The sequence below is a fragment of the Betta splendens genome, chromosome 19 (genome assembly GCF_900634795.4).
Source record: "Betta splendens chromosome 19, fBetSpl5.4, whole genome shotgun sequence".
Lineage (NCBI taxonomy): Eukaryota > Metazoa > Chordata > Actinopteri > Anabantiformes > Osphronemidae > Betta > Betta splendens.
Genome location: NC_040898.2, coordinates 4225000 through 4239251, shown reverse-complemented (window position 1 = coordinate 4239251; position 14252 = coordinate 4225000). Strand labels below are relative to the sequence as shown.

At 41.4% G+C, this 14252-nt stretch overlaps 3 protein-coding genes and 1 non-coding gene across 5 annotated transcripts; all 4 read left to right on the top strand.

The window, feature by feature from the left end:
* Window positions 1-173: 173 nt before the first annotated feature.
* On the top strand, window positions 174-3607 carry dmc1 (DNA meiotic recombinase 1). 2 transcript variants are annotated; one of them, XM_029135024.3, is made up of 13 exons: window positions 174-489; window positions 678-722; window positions 818-964; window positions 1075-1142; window positions 1221-1273; window positions 1408-1449; window positions 1536-1608; window positions 1843-1934; window positions 2040-2113; window positions 2207-2321; window positions 2497-2557; window positions 2648-2764; window positions 3420-3607. In XM_029135024.3, the coding sequence occupies exons 1-13, from the start codon at window positions 433-435 to the stop codon at window positions 3487-3489; spliced, it is 1014 nt and encodes a 337-aa protein (XP_028990857.1). In that variant the 5' UTR covers window positions 174-432; the 3' UTR covers window positions 3490-3607. The 2 variants fall into 2 exon arrangements, with proteins under 2 accessions (XP_028990857.1, XP_028990856.1); XM_029135023.3 differs by having other exon boundaries at window positions 1060-1142.
* A 195-nt stretch (window positions 3608-3802) lies between these two features.
* On the top strand, window positions 3803-10171 carry gspt1 (G1 to S phase transition 1). The gene is made up of 14 exons (XM_029134990.3): window positions 3803-4191; window positions 4465-4509; window positions 5587-5847; window positions 5944-5977; window positions 6229-6306; window positions 6448-6628; window positions 6872-7026; window positions 7126-7266; window positions 8066-8159; window positions 8476-8556; window positions 8726-8899; window positions 8986-9075; window positions 9174-9342; window positions 9466-10171. Exons 1-14 carry the CDS (start codon window positions 3996-3998, stop codon window positions 9516-9518), a joined length of 1752 nt encoding a protein of 583 aa, XP_028990823.1. The 5' UTR covers window positions 3803-3995; the 3' UTR covers window positions 9519-10171.
* Window positions 10172-10613: 442 nt separating this feature from the next.
* Window positions 10614-13293, top strand: rsl1d1 (ribosomal L1 domain containing 1). Its single transcript, XM_029135022.3, has 9 exons — window positions 10614-10764; window positions 11000-11139; window positions 11218-11356; window positions 11496-11644; window positions 11768-11869; window positions 12252-12345; window positions 12598-12714; window positions 12799-12951; window positions 13040-13293. Exons 1-9 carry the CDS (start codon window positions 10726-10728, stop codon window positions 13166-13168), a joined length of 1062 nt encoding a protein of 353 aa, XP_028990855.1. The 5' UTR covers window positions 10614-10725; the 3' UTR covers window positions 13169-13293.
* On the top strand, window positions 12001-12128 carry LOC114846628 (small nucleolar RNA SNORA55). The gene has a single exon (XR_003784096.1). It is a non-coding gene; the product is annotated as a small nucleolar RNA SNORA55 (small nucleolar RNA).
* Window positions 13294-14252: the final 959 nt, after the last annotated feature.

Here is a 14252-nt window from a genome sequence, read left to right as displayed (position 1 = left end):
GTAGATATTGCACATTTCTACATGCTGCCTTCACTGACATATTTCCACGCCTGGTCACGACAGTTCTGAACGTGACGGAGAGTCCGTGTTCATTCAGGTCGTTCACGGTAAACCGCATTAAGCGATGGGTCTGTCGTATTCTCATGGTTTATTCATGTGGTAAAGCTATGCTTTCCAGAAGCATTTGAATGCATCCGATGACCGACGTTCCCGCCAGTCGCCAGAACTTGGTAGATTTAACACCAGAAGACTAGAGCGGTATTTTTTGTTCACATTACACTTATACTTATCGTCTTTTTGCTTAATATAGTTAAAGACACATTTTGAGGCTTGACTTTGCCTCATCTTTGTAATTTTTGGGCTGTGAGCTGCTGAAACGCCAGCCAGTCCGCTTAGCTAGCTAGTATCAACATTAGCATATACAACAGGAAAATGAAAGTTAGTGAGGACCAGGTCGTTGAAGATAATGCCGCCTGTCTGGACGATGAGGTGAGACGTCATATTTCAAATCAGTTCATGTTTTATTATTAATGTTGGAATATCCAATTTAGTCAAGATGACAAATAAGTAAGTGATTAATACCAGAGTAGAATGGCTGCGCTAACAATAGCTTATAATTAGCTATGAAATTGAAATAGGCTCCTCAACAAATGGCTCAAGGGGATTTTGCTTTTCAGGAGTCTTTCTTCCAAGACATCGATCTCCTACAGAAACAGGGCATTGTGAGTACACAGCAGAACTGAAGTAAGCCACGTTTCTCATCATATTACACGCTGAATAAATTGACAGCGCCACCACTCCGCACCTGCGACCACAGAACATGGCAGACATTAAAAAGCTGAAGTCAGTGGGCATCTGCACTGTGAAGGGGATCCAGATGACAACTCGGAAGGCGCTGAGCAACATCAAGGGGCTGTCGGAAGCAAAGGTGGACAAAATCAAAGAAGCAGCTGGGAAGATGCTGGTAAGTGAGGACAGCAACTGTTTTCTTTTCATAAAGAGACTAATGCAGTAGTTTAATCAACATCTTTTATACAAGATCATTTCATTAATTTTTAGAATGTGGGTTTCCAGACGGCCTTTGAGTACAGTGCAAAAAGGAAGCAGGTGTTCCACATCACAACTGGGAGCCAAGAGTTTGAGTTAAGTTGGTTACTGTCACATACAGGTATACAATGACTTGAAGGATGACAGTAACATGATTATGGTTATTTCTGCAGCAAATTGTTGGGTGGAGGTGTAGAGAGCATGGCTATTACAGAGGCCTTTGGAGGTGAGGAAACACAGCTCTTACATTTGGTCTCTCTATTGTTGAATACAATATATAATGTGCATTTTTTAAATTTAGCAATTGTTGCTCGGTTTATTGGACCCACTTAGAAGTTTTTTCATTGTATAATCATGCAGAGTTCCGCACAGGGAAAACCCAGCTGTCTCACACACTTTGCGGTGAGTTTTTAAAACCTGTTTGGACCAAACTATATAGAGACACTTTACAATAATAACAAACTCAATGAAAGTGCTGTTTTATTCAGTCACTGCTCAACTACCAGGCGAGGACGGTTATTCAGGTGGAAAGGTCATCTTCATTGACACAGAAAACACCTTGTATCCTCATAATGACTGAAACAACCATGTAACATTTAAATGTGTATGGTTGAAATGGTTTGTTCAAGTATTGCTATTTAAGAATCAGTCACCATAAAACAATACCAGTTGATTTTCATAACATGCTTATGTGAGATTCTTATTCCTTTTAGAAGGTGTCATAATGCGGTAAGACCTTTCAATGCTCAGAAAGTTTTCCTGTTGCTATTATTGTTGTCCTTGACTGAGTTCTAGTCGTCCTGACAGATTGAGAGACATCGCTGACAGGTTTAATGCAGACCATGATGCTGTGCTGGACAACGTGCTTTATGCCAGGGCCTATACCAGTACAAACACATTTGCATTGTTTATAAAAAAAAAAACATTTTGCACTGTAATACTATTTGGCAAAATGTTAGTGTTTTAATGCTGGCATCTTGCCCACTTGTCAGGTGAACACCAGATGGAGTTGTTGGACTTTGTAGCAGCTAAGTTCCATGAGGAGGGAGGTGTGTTCAAACTGTTGGTAAGTAAGAGGAGAAAAAAAATCAGGCATTAATTCTAGGAGTTCAGCGCCGCCAAACTTTTATTATTCTTCTCTTCTTCACCTTATGACCAGATCATCGACTCTATCATGGCCCTGTTCAGAGTAGATTTTTCTGGCCGTGGCGAGCTGGCTGAACGACAGCAAAAACTGGCTCAGATGCTCTCCAGGCTGCAGAAAATCTCTGAAGGTGGGAACCAGGAATATGTAATGTAAAAGACACAAGCATTATTTTTCTTTTTTTTGACATACCCAGGGAATGTCAGTATGAAATAACATTACTTATCTTGTCTAAGTATCTTGTCATTCTGCTTGTTAGAAAGTAATGGTCCCAATAAATTATTTTTTATAAATAATCCCCTTAGAGTACAATGTATCTGTGTTCATCACCAACCAAATGACAGCAGATCCTGGTGCAGGAATGACGTAAGAGATGGCACATTGTCCCATTCAAAATCACATTTAAGAAATGTGGTTTTGAATTTTGAAATATTTTTTTTATTGTATTTGCATTAGGTTTCAGGCTGATCCCAAGAAGCCAATAGGTGGACACATCCTCGCCCACGCCTCCACCACACGGATCAGCCTGAGAAAGGGGCGAGGGGAGATGAGAATTGCTAAAATATTTGACAGGTAGGTAGCAGTCTTAGTAGACTTTGTGTGTCAGATCAATGAAAAATATATGTATGTATTATATATGTAAATAAAATGTATTGCATTTTAATCTTAATTTATTTTTATTTTCGTAATCATCTATACATTTATATTTGGTATATAAAAATCACTCACTAGCAGTTATTAAGTTTACTTCAATGAGTTTAGTGTCAAGATTTTTTTTTATATTACATAATAACCCAGATAGATGTTGTTATTTGACAACAAGATCACATGTTGTTAAAGGCAGAGTTCCTGAGTGGTTCTTGATAATCCACCCAAAATGTATCTTAAACACTCCCTTGATAAACCAGCTTTTGTGGCTGTTATCAACAACCGAGCCTTACATGTGAAAATAAGATAAGAAAATGTGTCTTAAAACACAACTTTGGTTGGATAAAGTGATATTGGTTTCGTTGCAGTGCTTAAAGCATTTGGAGTAACAAAAAAAACCAACGTATAAATTCTTCTATAAATTCAAAAAAACCATAGTGGGATTAAACACTACAATGGAATATCCCTTTCAGACTTAAATAAAATGTTTATAATTAAAAGATTAAGTTGTTGTTCAGTTTACCACACATAACATACATTTTATTCTTGAATATTTCTCCCATTCCTTTTTTTCTTTTAGTCCAGATATGCCTGAGAACGAGGCCACGTTTGCTATTTCTGCTGGGGGAGTTACTGACGCCAAAGAGTAAAGTATAAAAGGAGTAAGACAGTTCTATTTAGTTTAATGTTTCTTAATTGTTATTTATTGAATATTTATTAACTTGTTGCCCTGAAAATGTCCTGTATTTAAAGAATGTATTGGATTTCTATTCTAGTGGTGTTTTCTGTGTTTCTGTGTTATGTTAAACTAAACAAAGCAAAGACACAGCCTGTGAGTGTGTTTTGTTTGTAACGTATTAGTAGATACTAACATTATTATCGTTGTAACGGAGTGAAGTCAGTGTGACGTGCGGTGAGCAGCGGCGGCCTCTAGCGGCCGTTGCAGGACGTGCAGCAGCTGAAGAACCACTTCCCTCGTTGGCTGCGGGATTCATATTCTCGCCGAAGCAAGGCTCCAAAAAAACGATGGAAACTTCACCAAATAAGCGTCCAAGAGTCTAGAGCACACCAGCAACTGCACGCGTTTTAACCCAACCGCTAAAATCACCCACGTTTCGCTGTGGCGAAAAGCTCGTCAACTCTGGAAACAGGAGCGATGGACCCGACCGACACAGCCCCGGATTCGTGGGAGCTGGAGGAGGATGCCGAGGCCCCGGCTGCTGCGGCGGGGCTCCCCACCGCCTTCGCCGCCCTCAACGTCAACGCCAAGCCGTTCGTCCCAAACGTGAACGCCCCGGTGTTCGTACCCAGCTTCCTTCAAAGCAGCACCGTGGAAATGTCGACTTCAGACGGTACGTGAACGCCAGACAGCTGGCTGGAAGTTAGCTTAACTCGCTAGCGCCCGTGCTAACACGGCTAAGTTAGCCTTCCTGTCTCAGTCTGCCCAGTGCCACAGTCGTCGCATTTCCACCAGCTAATCAACAAGTCGGCGTGGCTGTTCGTCATGTGTCGCGGTGCCATAGCTGCTCTATAACGCATTAAGGCGCCGCCGAACACGAACGGGTCCGCCCTTGTCTAATAAATATTTATGAAAGTTTTACATGCTTTGTTTTCTCTCCTCAAAGGTGCCTCTGATCCAGTTGCCAGCATGGAGGTGGCAGAAACACCCGGTACGCATCCACGGCTCACTCACTAAGTTCTAAAAGTGGCTGTCAGGTGGATCGTTCCCAAAGAACAGGTGCACGTTCACCTGCGGTTCGATTTGACTAGGAAGCCTGGATTTGCTGCTCCCAGTGCAGCTTAATGAGCCATATTTGGATGTGTGGCCATGGTGGACCCATGTGCACAAACCTACGTATGATATGATGCAACCCCACTTGTTCCAGGCCCGAAATAGACATGTCGTTGGCGCACGCACGCACTGGCATGTGTCAAACGCTGCGTGTCCAAGTTCCCCACCCCCACGTCCACGCGACAGTCCGCTTTTATACATGATTATGTGCATAAGTTCCCTCTGTAGATAATAAAATGATCAGATAGTGAGAGAAGTTTGCTGCAGACTAATTCTTGACGATGGTTGTCACAAGTCTATGTGGGTGAGGAGTAGCCATTTCTCACACCGTGATCATAAACAATGAGGCTTGAGGAGAAAATAGGCATTGTGCGTGGCTGCTGGGCTGCATAATTTCATAGTTACGGAAATGGGAGGCGTATTTGTTGCTGCTGTGGGAAGCTACTTCATCTGTGGCGCTCGGCTCATTATGGTTATGTTTTGGACTTGATTCTTGACAGAACATTGCAACAGTTTCAGGTGGACAGAGCTTATAGACACGTTACGGTAAATCTAAATTCAAGACACCTGTTGACAAGATTACTTAATGTAATATTAGTGGTTGAATTATAACTATTTAACGGGAGTGCTGAAATGCAATATATATATATATATATATATCATTGATATCATTTAAACAGATTATATCTTACAATACCTATGATAATGCTAAATTTGATCAATGTTTAGGGTAGAGTTTGAATGCAGTTTTCTTTTTGGATTGGATTCTGTGTTTTATGCAAACAGTATCACGGATAAAACTGTTACAGCTTCAATGTAGCCCACAATCACTGATGGTCAGTACGCAGGATTTCATCTTAGTCAGGGCTCGTGTAATGTTCCTCCTCTATCCAAGCTGTATGTTTCCTACCAGAAGTAACAGGTCGATAAATGAAATAACCGTCTGTGCCTCCAGCTCCGTTGGAGAACGGAGACGCCGAGGCAGACATGACCACAGAGGAAGAGACGTGGGAGCAGAAGGAGGAGCCAGGGGGAGGAGGAGGAGGACAGGAGGACGTGCCAGGCGGAGGAGCATGCGAGGAAGGTGCTGCGGGGAAGGAGGATGAAGAAATGATGGAGGAGGAAGAGGAAGAGATCCCAATGCCCAAAGTGACACCCGCTCCCCCAGACGCCCCGAAGAAAGAACACGTGAACGTGGTCTTCATCGGTCACGTGGGTGCGTCTCATTTACAAATACTTTATTGGATGCGATGGTAAAGGTTTACTTAAAGTTTTATTTATTTGACAAGGTGTTTTCTTGTTTTACATCCAGATGCTGGCAAATCCACTATCGGAGGACAAATCATGTGAGTAATCCTAGAACCACGGGAGGCAAACAGAACAAAGGCATAATCTTTAAACCTTATTTGAACATTATTTAAAAGGATATGATGTCAAATCCCACTGTTTGGCGTATTTCAAATATATTGAGTACATCCAGTACCAGAGATTCCAGTTCAACAGGTTGGCTCTACTCAAGTGTTTTGAGTTTGGGCTTCAGTTTGAATTTTGTTCCCATAAATAATAGATTAAATGGCTGGTATTTGTTTTTTTCTAGGTACCTAACTGGAATGGTGGAGAAGCGAACACTGGAAAAATATGAAAGGGAAGCGAAAGAAAAGAACAGGGAGACATGGTGAGAAAAGCTTGTGCTGCTTGTAAAAGACATGCAGACCCTCAAGAAGCTCTGAATGTGATCCTCCACAGTGGCTTTAGGTGTTAATTCAAGCAAAGATAGCCAAGGGTTGTGATCACACGTTTATCTGCCACGCTCTAGGTACCTTTCGTGGGCCCTGGACACAAACCAGGAGGAAAGAGATAAGGGGAAGACCGTTGAGGTTGGGAGGGCGTACTTTGAGACTGAGAAGAAACATTTCACCATCCTTGACGCCCCCGGCCACAAGAGCTTTGTTCCCAACATGATTGGGGGAGCGTCTCAAGCTGACCTGGCAGTTCTGGTGAGATGAGGACAGTTACTACCTTTTACACACAACACAAGCATAAACTTTATACGGTCATATACAATCTTACAATGTACCTACATGTCTAGACTAGATGTATATTATTACATGATTTGAGGTATGATTTTCTTAAACCGTCTGTTTTCACGTGATTTATTCAAAGGAGACTATTCTTTAATTTAATGTTCGACGCTAAACAAGAACATTCTCTCCTCTGCTGCTCATACTGGTTGGCATCAGGTGATTTCTGCCAGAAAGGGAGAGTTTGAGACCGGTTTTGAAAAAGGAGGACAGACAAGGGAACACGCCATGCTTGCTAAAACAGCGGGAGTCAAACATCTAGTTGTCCTGATTAATAAGATGGATGACCCCACTGTCAACTGGAGCCTGGAAAGGTGAGAGGAGTTCAAGGTTCCCTTCACATAGTGAGAGTCATAATTCTGCAATGAATGTTTAAACTGCTTGGAGAGAGACCGTGTAATGACTTTTCACAGATATGAGGAGTGTAAGGAAAAGCTAGTGCCATTTCTAAAGAAAGTGGGGTTCAACCCCAAGAAGGACATCCACTTCATGCCTTGCTCCGGACTCACAGGTGCCAATCTCAAGGACCCTGTACCCGAATGCACCTGGTACACGTAAGTCAGTTCTGTGACTTTCAGTGACCCACATTGTGAAATGCAGGTGAGAGCTTCCTGTGGTTGACAAAGCTGCTGCTGAGTCTTTTAGACACACGTCATTCACCTGAACACTCAAAATCCTTTCATCTGAGCGTTACTAAGTTTGCAGAATTTCCTGGAACAAGGTTTCCTGCCAGGGCATGATGCGCTATGCTACAGTTAATATGATGTAATAAGTGCTGAGGTCATAGTTTAACGTCTTCTCAAGTCAGTACATGTAAATGCACATTTGGATTTTATCTAAGATCAGTAAATTGCAACATTTAAGGGATCATAATAAACGATCAGCAAGTATCAGTGGGGTTATTAGATTATATATCAGAATGTAATTGCTCTGGTTTGTTCAAACAAGTCCCACTGCAGTTCATTAAAAGCATTTAGCATTTAACATTAGCTACAGCTGAAGTCAACATCACAGGATCTTTCTGTACCTGTAGTTCTTTGTCACAGCAAACACTTCTGACAAACTCAGATCAAATTTGGATCAAATAAATGTATTAAGGTGCAGGCTCAAAGCCAAAGGGGAATATTATATCATCTATTACCATTGGAGCCCCAGAATAAAAATGAATCTTAATTTAAACATGATAAAACCACTTTAAACATCATAGAGGCCACAGATTTAGAACAGATAAGGATTTGGCAGATTTGTTCTCTTCACCACTGATTAATATACTACTCAGTATATATTATATACAATAGCTGTGCTCATACATGGTGGCGTGGTGTTATACTTTTTTAATTGTGTCCTTACCAGGGGATTGCCATTTATTGCCCACCTGGACAGCTTGCCAAACTTCACGAGATCTAGTGATGGACCAGTCAGACTACCTATCGTAGACAAGTATAAGGTGAGCAGCCAGTGGAGCTTCAGTGCAAATCTGGAGGAGCTTGTGTTTTTCCACTGTCCTAGTGTATTGTTAACTTGGCCAGAACATCTTGTGCTCCTTGTGCTGTTTCCTTTTTTCTTTCCTGCTCTGGGGGCTTTGAGTCTAGAGTCATTCTTACGTCCCTAAATATGAAACAACCAGAAATCATTCTTAGCTCAACCCATATTGGTCATCTGTTGTCTGAATATGTAGTTCCCTAGTTCCCTAGTTTTTGTTTTTCTATGACAATGAGGGATTTCCAACACCTTAGCTGATGTCCAGATCTGCTCTTTTACAGGACATGGGCACTGTCATTCTAGGTAAGCTGGAATCTGGATGCATCAGTAAAGCCCAGCAGCTGGTCATGATGCCAAACAGGGTGAGTGATCTCATCTGCTTCATCTTAAATGGCACCAATAATCCTTCTACAAATAACCTTTAAGGACTGTTACTATTTGAACAGAAGAGATTTTACAGGATCTACTGTACAATTTTGTAAATATTTTAATTTACAAATTACGGTGGGTGTGCGTGTGTACTTGCTGCAGCACACGGTGGAGGTATTGAGCCTGCTTAGCGATGATGTGGAAACAGATGATGCATGTCCTGGAGAAAATCTGAAGCTGAGGCTGAAGGGCATTGAGGAGGAAGAGATCCTCCCTGGTTTTATCCTCTGTAGCCCTGATAACCTCTGCCACTCTGGACGCACCTTCGATGCACAGGTAAACCTGTTGTAAAGGTTTGAAGATTGAACATAGGCAGTATTTCAAATTAGCTGACTGTGCTGACTGATTTTCTTTTATTTCAGATTGTGATTATAGAGCATAAATCAATCATTTGTCCTGGTTACAATGCAGTTCTGCACATCCACACCTGTATTGAAGAAGTCCAAATCACGGTGAGTTACTGTGATTTGTCTAATTTACCCTAAGACTTCGGGTGCATTTTTAGTGGCTCCTGGCCTAACAGGTTACACTGCTATAAATTTCACTACAGGCCTTAATCTGTCTGGTGGACAAGAAGACGGGGGAGAAAAGCAAAACACGACCACGCTTCGTCAAGCAGGACCAGGTGTGCATTGCTCGACTCCGGGCAGCAGGAGTCATCTGCTTAGAGACCTTCAAAGACTTTCCTCAGATGGGACGATTCACTCTGAGAGATGAAGGTAGGGACATAGAGTTTGAGACTGACTGAATATTTATTTTATTTAGAATATTTTTTAATTTTATTATTTTTTTGGTCTTCCTCACAATTTTGTCATTTATGTATTTTCATATTCCTTCATTAGGCAAAACTATTGCCATTGGCAAAGTACTGAAACTTGTGCCAGAAAAGGACTAAATGCAGCAGCGACAACATGCATGGAGTTCTTCCACTTGTTATCAGAGGAGAAACGCTGCTAGAGCCGACCCAAACAGCTACTCTCTCTTTACACAAAACTATGCTGAAGAGGTGAACGACAACATGAAGCACAGAAGGAGAAAATTGCATCAAATGAAGAAATCGAGACTGAATCCGTTTTTTTGATGAACAATATGAAATGAGAAACCAAGTCCAGTGTGTCAGCTTTCTCATATTGAGAGCTCAGCTATGCCACTAATGTAGCTTCATGCCCCCCTTCTGTACTCCCATGGCCAACCGTGGTGTCGGCTGGCCACGCCATTTGTTTTTAGAATGGAGATGGATGCAGTGTTGCAGAGTCTGGGGAAAGAAAAGATTTCACATCCTGCAAAAGAGCAGAGTTAGCCTGTAATTATAATTAGCAAAGTACACCTCCTTGTTTAAGAGTAGGATTAAGACTCCAGTGGACGTTTTATTTGATTTTAAGGATTGTTGTACCAAAATGTTTAGTTTCGTCTCTCTCCTCATGAGAAGGTTTAATTGGACTGAGCTCACATACTACTCTGATGAACCAAGGATAAAAACACACTCACACAGACACACCACTGTTACAGAATCTAAACAGGAAATAAATGATTGAGCTGCAACTAAAATTTGTATTTCTTTTTTTAAATAGGTTTTTACATTTGGGGTACACGGACTATTCACATATAGTAATAATATCAATATTAAATAATACATATCAAATTGTGATGTTTTTCATACTAATGGCATTGAATCCAGGAGAAGACCAAGTCATCATAATATGAATTGAGCTCTTGAGGTTTATTGCACTGTAACTGAGCATTTTGCACTTATTTGAACAGTTTATATATGACGATCAAACATCTGCATGGGTTATGTAGTTTTGTAAAAGATAATGTAAGCATGTGTTAATGCAGAAAATATAATAGGAAAAGAGTTTGTGATTAGAGAAATGAAACAATTCGGCCTCAGAAGTGAGCATCAGACGCAAAAATGTTTTTATTTATATTCCACTGGGTTAGTAAGCCAAATTTGAGGTATGTGATGGCAGTGGTCGGTAGGAGTCAGTAATACAACTTTAACGATGTCAACCGCCATTAAAAAACAAGAGAAGAAGAACAAGATCGACGTCGCTCATCCAGAATGCGCATGCGTAACTTGATCCGCACGTGAAGAAGTCAGCATGGCTGGTAAAACAGAAGTTGTGATAGATAAGGAACAGGTAAAACATCTTTAAATCAATGCATTCACTCTGTTTGAACAACGTCTCATGTCTTTTCTGATTCTGATAAATACTATTCTGTGGGCAGCAGCGACAGACTAGCGCTAGCATGTTTAGTTCCACTCTACCAGGAGCTAGCTACAAAGCTAATTCATAATGGTCCCAGCGGCGTGTGTCTCTGAGTGAAACAGAGTTTGTCGATATGTTTGAAGTCTGAAGTTAATGTCTCTCTCAGGTGAAAAAGGCAGTTAAAGCGCTGCAGGCTTTTATTAAAAGCAAGTCCAGCGGAGAAGCCTTGTTCTTGGACGAGCCTCAACCGGTCAGCCTACTCTTCACGCTCTGGAAGATCCCCAAGCAATCACAGACAATTCGCATGTGGGTCTCGCAAAACTGAACACGGAACCGTAAATGCTTCATCTGATCTGAAACAGCTTTTTTTGTGTTGTTCTTCAGTCCTTTACCACATGGGCATCGGTCTGACACGGATGAAGTCTGCCTCTTCACAAAAGATGAGCCCAACATGACCCCAGAGCAGACCCAGAGGTTCTACAAAAGACTGTTGCAGGAAAAGGGCGTCAAAAACATATCGGAGGTACCCGTCAGAGTCAGAGTTTTTATGAATCATAGACAGCTGCCAATCAGATCCCATTGATTATTTTTTGTGTTCGTTTTTTGATAAAATGATAAAAATGGAAACATGTCAATGTATGATGTCTGTGTTTCTCTGGCAGGTCATCCCCTTCACCACCCTTAAAAAGGAGTATAAACCATATGAAGCCAAGCGCCGCTTATTGGGGAACTTTGACATGTTTCTTTCTGATGACCGCATTCGGCGCTTGTTGCCTTCCCATCTCGGAAAACATTTCTATGAGAGGAAAAAGTAAGAATGAGACGTGGTTGGTTGTGCATTTTGGATGAACCAATGGTTGTACATCTGGGTTTTGTGTTTATCGGGTTCTGTAGAAACATGGTTTTTGTTCTTACGCTGCTGTTTCTTTGCCAGAGAGCCGCTAACTGTGAGTCTGAAGAGTAACCATCTGGCCAGAGACATCCAGAGGGTCATCCAGGGCACGAGCATAAATGTTTCTAACAGGGGCTGCTGCTGGTGAGATGTGCTGTTTGTTGCTGTGGGTCTGAAACAGAATTCTGCCAATCACTTGAAAATCTCAGTATACTGTAGCTTCAGGAGTGTGGCAAGGAAGCATTTTTTTGTTTTTATTTTAACAGTAGGTAAAAGCACCTCAGCAACCCTGTCAATTCTGTTCAGTGTTTGATTTGGGTAACGCATGGTGCCAAAGAGACTCAAAATAAATCCAGATGGCTCTCGTCTTTGTGGAGGCTGTCTCTACAGTTTTGATACACAATATTTTCTCAGGTCTAGGCCAAATGTTAAAATGCTACATATCCACATCTACTGACTCAATCGCAGTCTTCACTCATACTTTGACAATAACATCACCCTGCATTGGTTTGCTCCCATACTGCAGCATGACCCGTGTTGGAAACTCTGACATGACTCCAGATGAGCTGACAGAAAATATTGAGGCTACTGTCCAAACAATGTTGGCTAAATTACGTGTGGTGAGTTTTATGGACACAGGCTGACTTGCTTCAGCACTGTTTATTCTATCTTTTTCCTAATGGCCTGTAGCAATTTGTAATCTTCAAACTGTCAAAGTTTGATATAATTGTCTTGATGTCTTCTGCTGGACAGTAATTTCAGAGCTACATGGGACTTTAGGACTACAACTTTTTTTACTTTTAAATTTAAATGTTACAACTCATTTATTTAAATGTTTCTAATGTCATTTTATTTTGTTTTGCTACTTGCAGAAGGGACAAGTGATAAAGCTCATCCATATAAAAACTGACACATCAGTGGCTCTGCCTATTTACACATCAGACCTGAGCCAGCTCAGTCCAGAGCCAGCTCAGACCCCCAAGAAAAAGGTGAGCATCAGTGTCACAGTAAATGTTTGTTTTTGCATGAGATTTAATGAATAAAAAAAAAAAACGGCCTTGTGTGGCTTTCAGAAAGCTGCAGCCAAAAAGCAGAATAAGAAGAACAGTCCGACGGATAATGCTGCAGCTGGAAAGGTGGTGAAGGAGAACAAACAGGAAGATGAAGAGGAAGAAATCCCAGAGCTGGTTCCCATAGAAACACCAAGAAAAAAGGCTAAACTGCAGGTCAGTGCTAAAACATAAAGACTTTAAAATTTAATAGACAAAATAGGCGGTAGAAGCTTCTAAATAATACTTTTCTCCTGTGTTGTAGAGGCCAATAAAAAAGCAGCTGCAGAAGACACCTACAGCTGCTGCAGTGAAGAAAGGAGCAAAACCTCAGCGCAAACTGGCACAAAGGATGGACTCCAAAGTCAAAAGAAAAGTGCCTAAAGTGAAATGAGCCTCGAGGGTCTTTGCAAATTCCTCTCATGGACATTTGACACATGACCAGATTATTGGTCAATACATAATTACAGTTATATTTTTTCTTGTATGGATCTGATTATAAACTGAGCTGAAAGACTGTTTTGCCTATGTTCTGTGTTTAGTGTCTGGCAGATCAAGCACCAGGACAATAAACATGTGTCACGATTTTACCACAGTAAAAGTAAACTGCATGTGTGCATCTTTCAATAGTGTGTGTGCACTTCCAACAAAGTGAGAACCATGTATTTTCCTACCAAAGTGAACATTTTAGCCGGTCTTCACTTCTTTAAAGGCCTGTTTGAGGGTTAAGATGTGATTTAGAGTTAGAGGCTATGGAAGACATTATCTGGTCCAGTGGAATGGAGGTCCTCACTTTCATGGTAATACAGGTGTGTGTGTGTGTAGATTACTTACATATGGCATTTAAAAATTTCTGTTCAGGCAAAACCTAATGTGAATATCTTACACCTCAGAATGAGATTGACTCACTGGCAAAATGACATTTAATAGTATGAGAAAAAATGTCTTCATTATTATAGAGGAGTAACCTGTGTACTACTGTATATTCATAACTACTAAATATCTATCTCTTCATATTGCTTTAGCATCAGTGTCTGCTCACAATGGATTCAGTCACCAGATCCGGGCATGTGTGTATCCAGTGGTGTCAGATGACGTTCCCATTGTGGATGGGATTACAGGCCGGCTGCTACAGCTTCTGCTTCCTGCATACAGTGATGTACTGTATGTGGAATGAGTACTTCCTTCATATGGGACTTTAAACAGCACTGTGCTAAAACAATTGTGACTGACTTCATATTCTGAAGCTGATCTGTAAATCGAACTTTCTGGCGTTGCTTTATAAAAACGTGTATCGTATAGTTTATTAAGGCGAACCCCAAACAGCCAGGTGATGATGATGATAGTGTCAGCAGGTGGGCTGAGTGTGTGTGTGTGTGTGTGTGTGTGTGTGTGTGTGTGTGTGTGTGTGTGTGTGTGTGTGTGCGCGCGTGTGCGCGCCAGCCCCCTCCCTCTGCTCTGCTGCGTGGGCGTGGTGG

What these genes read in the sequence shown, in the direction of transcription:
- dmc1 (XM_029135023.3), top strand. Translation starts at nt 433, where the DNA reads ATGAAAGTTAGTGAGGACCAGGTCGTTGAAGATAATGCCGCCTGTCTG. An exon ending in ACTGGGAGCCAAGAGTTTGA is followed by an intron (nt 1,143 to 1,220) that starts GTTAAGTTGGTT and finishes TTATTTCTGCAG; the next exon opens with CAAATTGTTGGGTGGAGGTG. An exon ending in ATTGCTAAAATATTTGACAG is followed by an intron (nt 2,765 to 3,419) that starts GTAGGTAGCAGT and finishes TTTTTCTTTTAG; the next exon opens with TCCAGATATGCCTGAGAACG.
- gspt1 (XM_029134990.3), top strand. Translation starts at nt 3,996, where the DNA reads ATGGACCCGACCGACACAGCCCCGGATTCGTGGGAGCTGGAGGAGGAT. An exon ending in GGTCTTCATCGGTCACGTGG is followed by an intron (nt 5,848 to 5,943) that starts GTGCGTCTCATT and finishes TTTTACATCCAG; the next exon opens with ATGCTGGCAAATCCACTATC. An exon ending in TTGAAGAAGTCCAAATCACG is followed by an intron (nt 9,076 to 9,173) that starts GTGAGTTACTGT and finishes ATTTCACTACAG; the next exon opens with GCCTTAATCTGTCTGGTGGA.
- rsl1d1 (XM_029135022.3), top strand. Translation starts at nt 10,726, where the DNA reads ATGGCTGGTAAAACAGAAGTTGTGATAGATAAGGAACAG. An exon ending in TGTTGGCTAAATTACGTGTG is followed by an intron (nt 12,346 to 12,597) that starts GTGAGTTTTATG and finishes TGCTACTTGCAG; the next exon opens with AAGGGACAAGTGATAAAGCT. An exon ending in GAAAAAAGGCTAAACTGCAG is followed by an intron (nt 12,952 to 13,039) that starts GTCAGTGCTAAA and finishes CCTGTGTTGTAG; the next exon opens with AGGCCAATAAAAAAGCAGCT.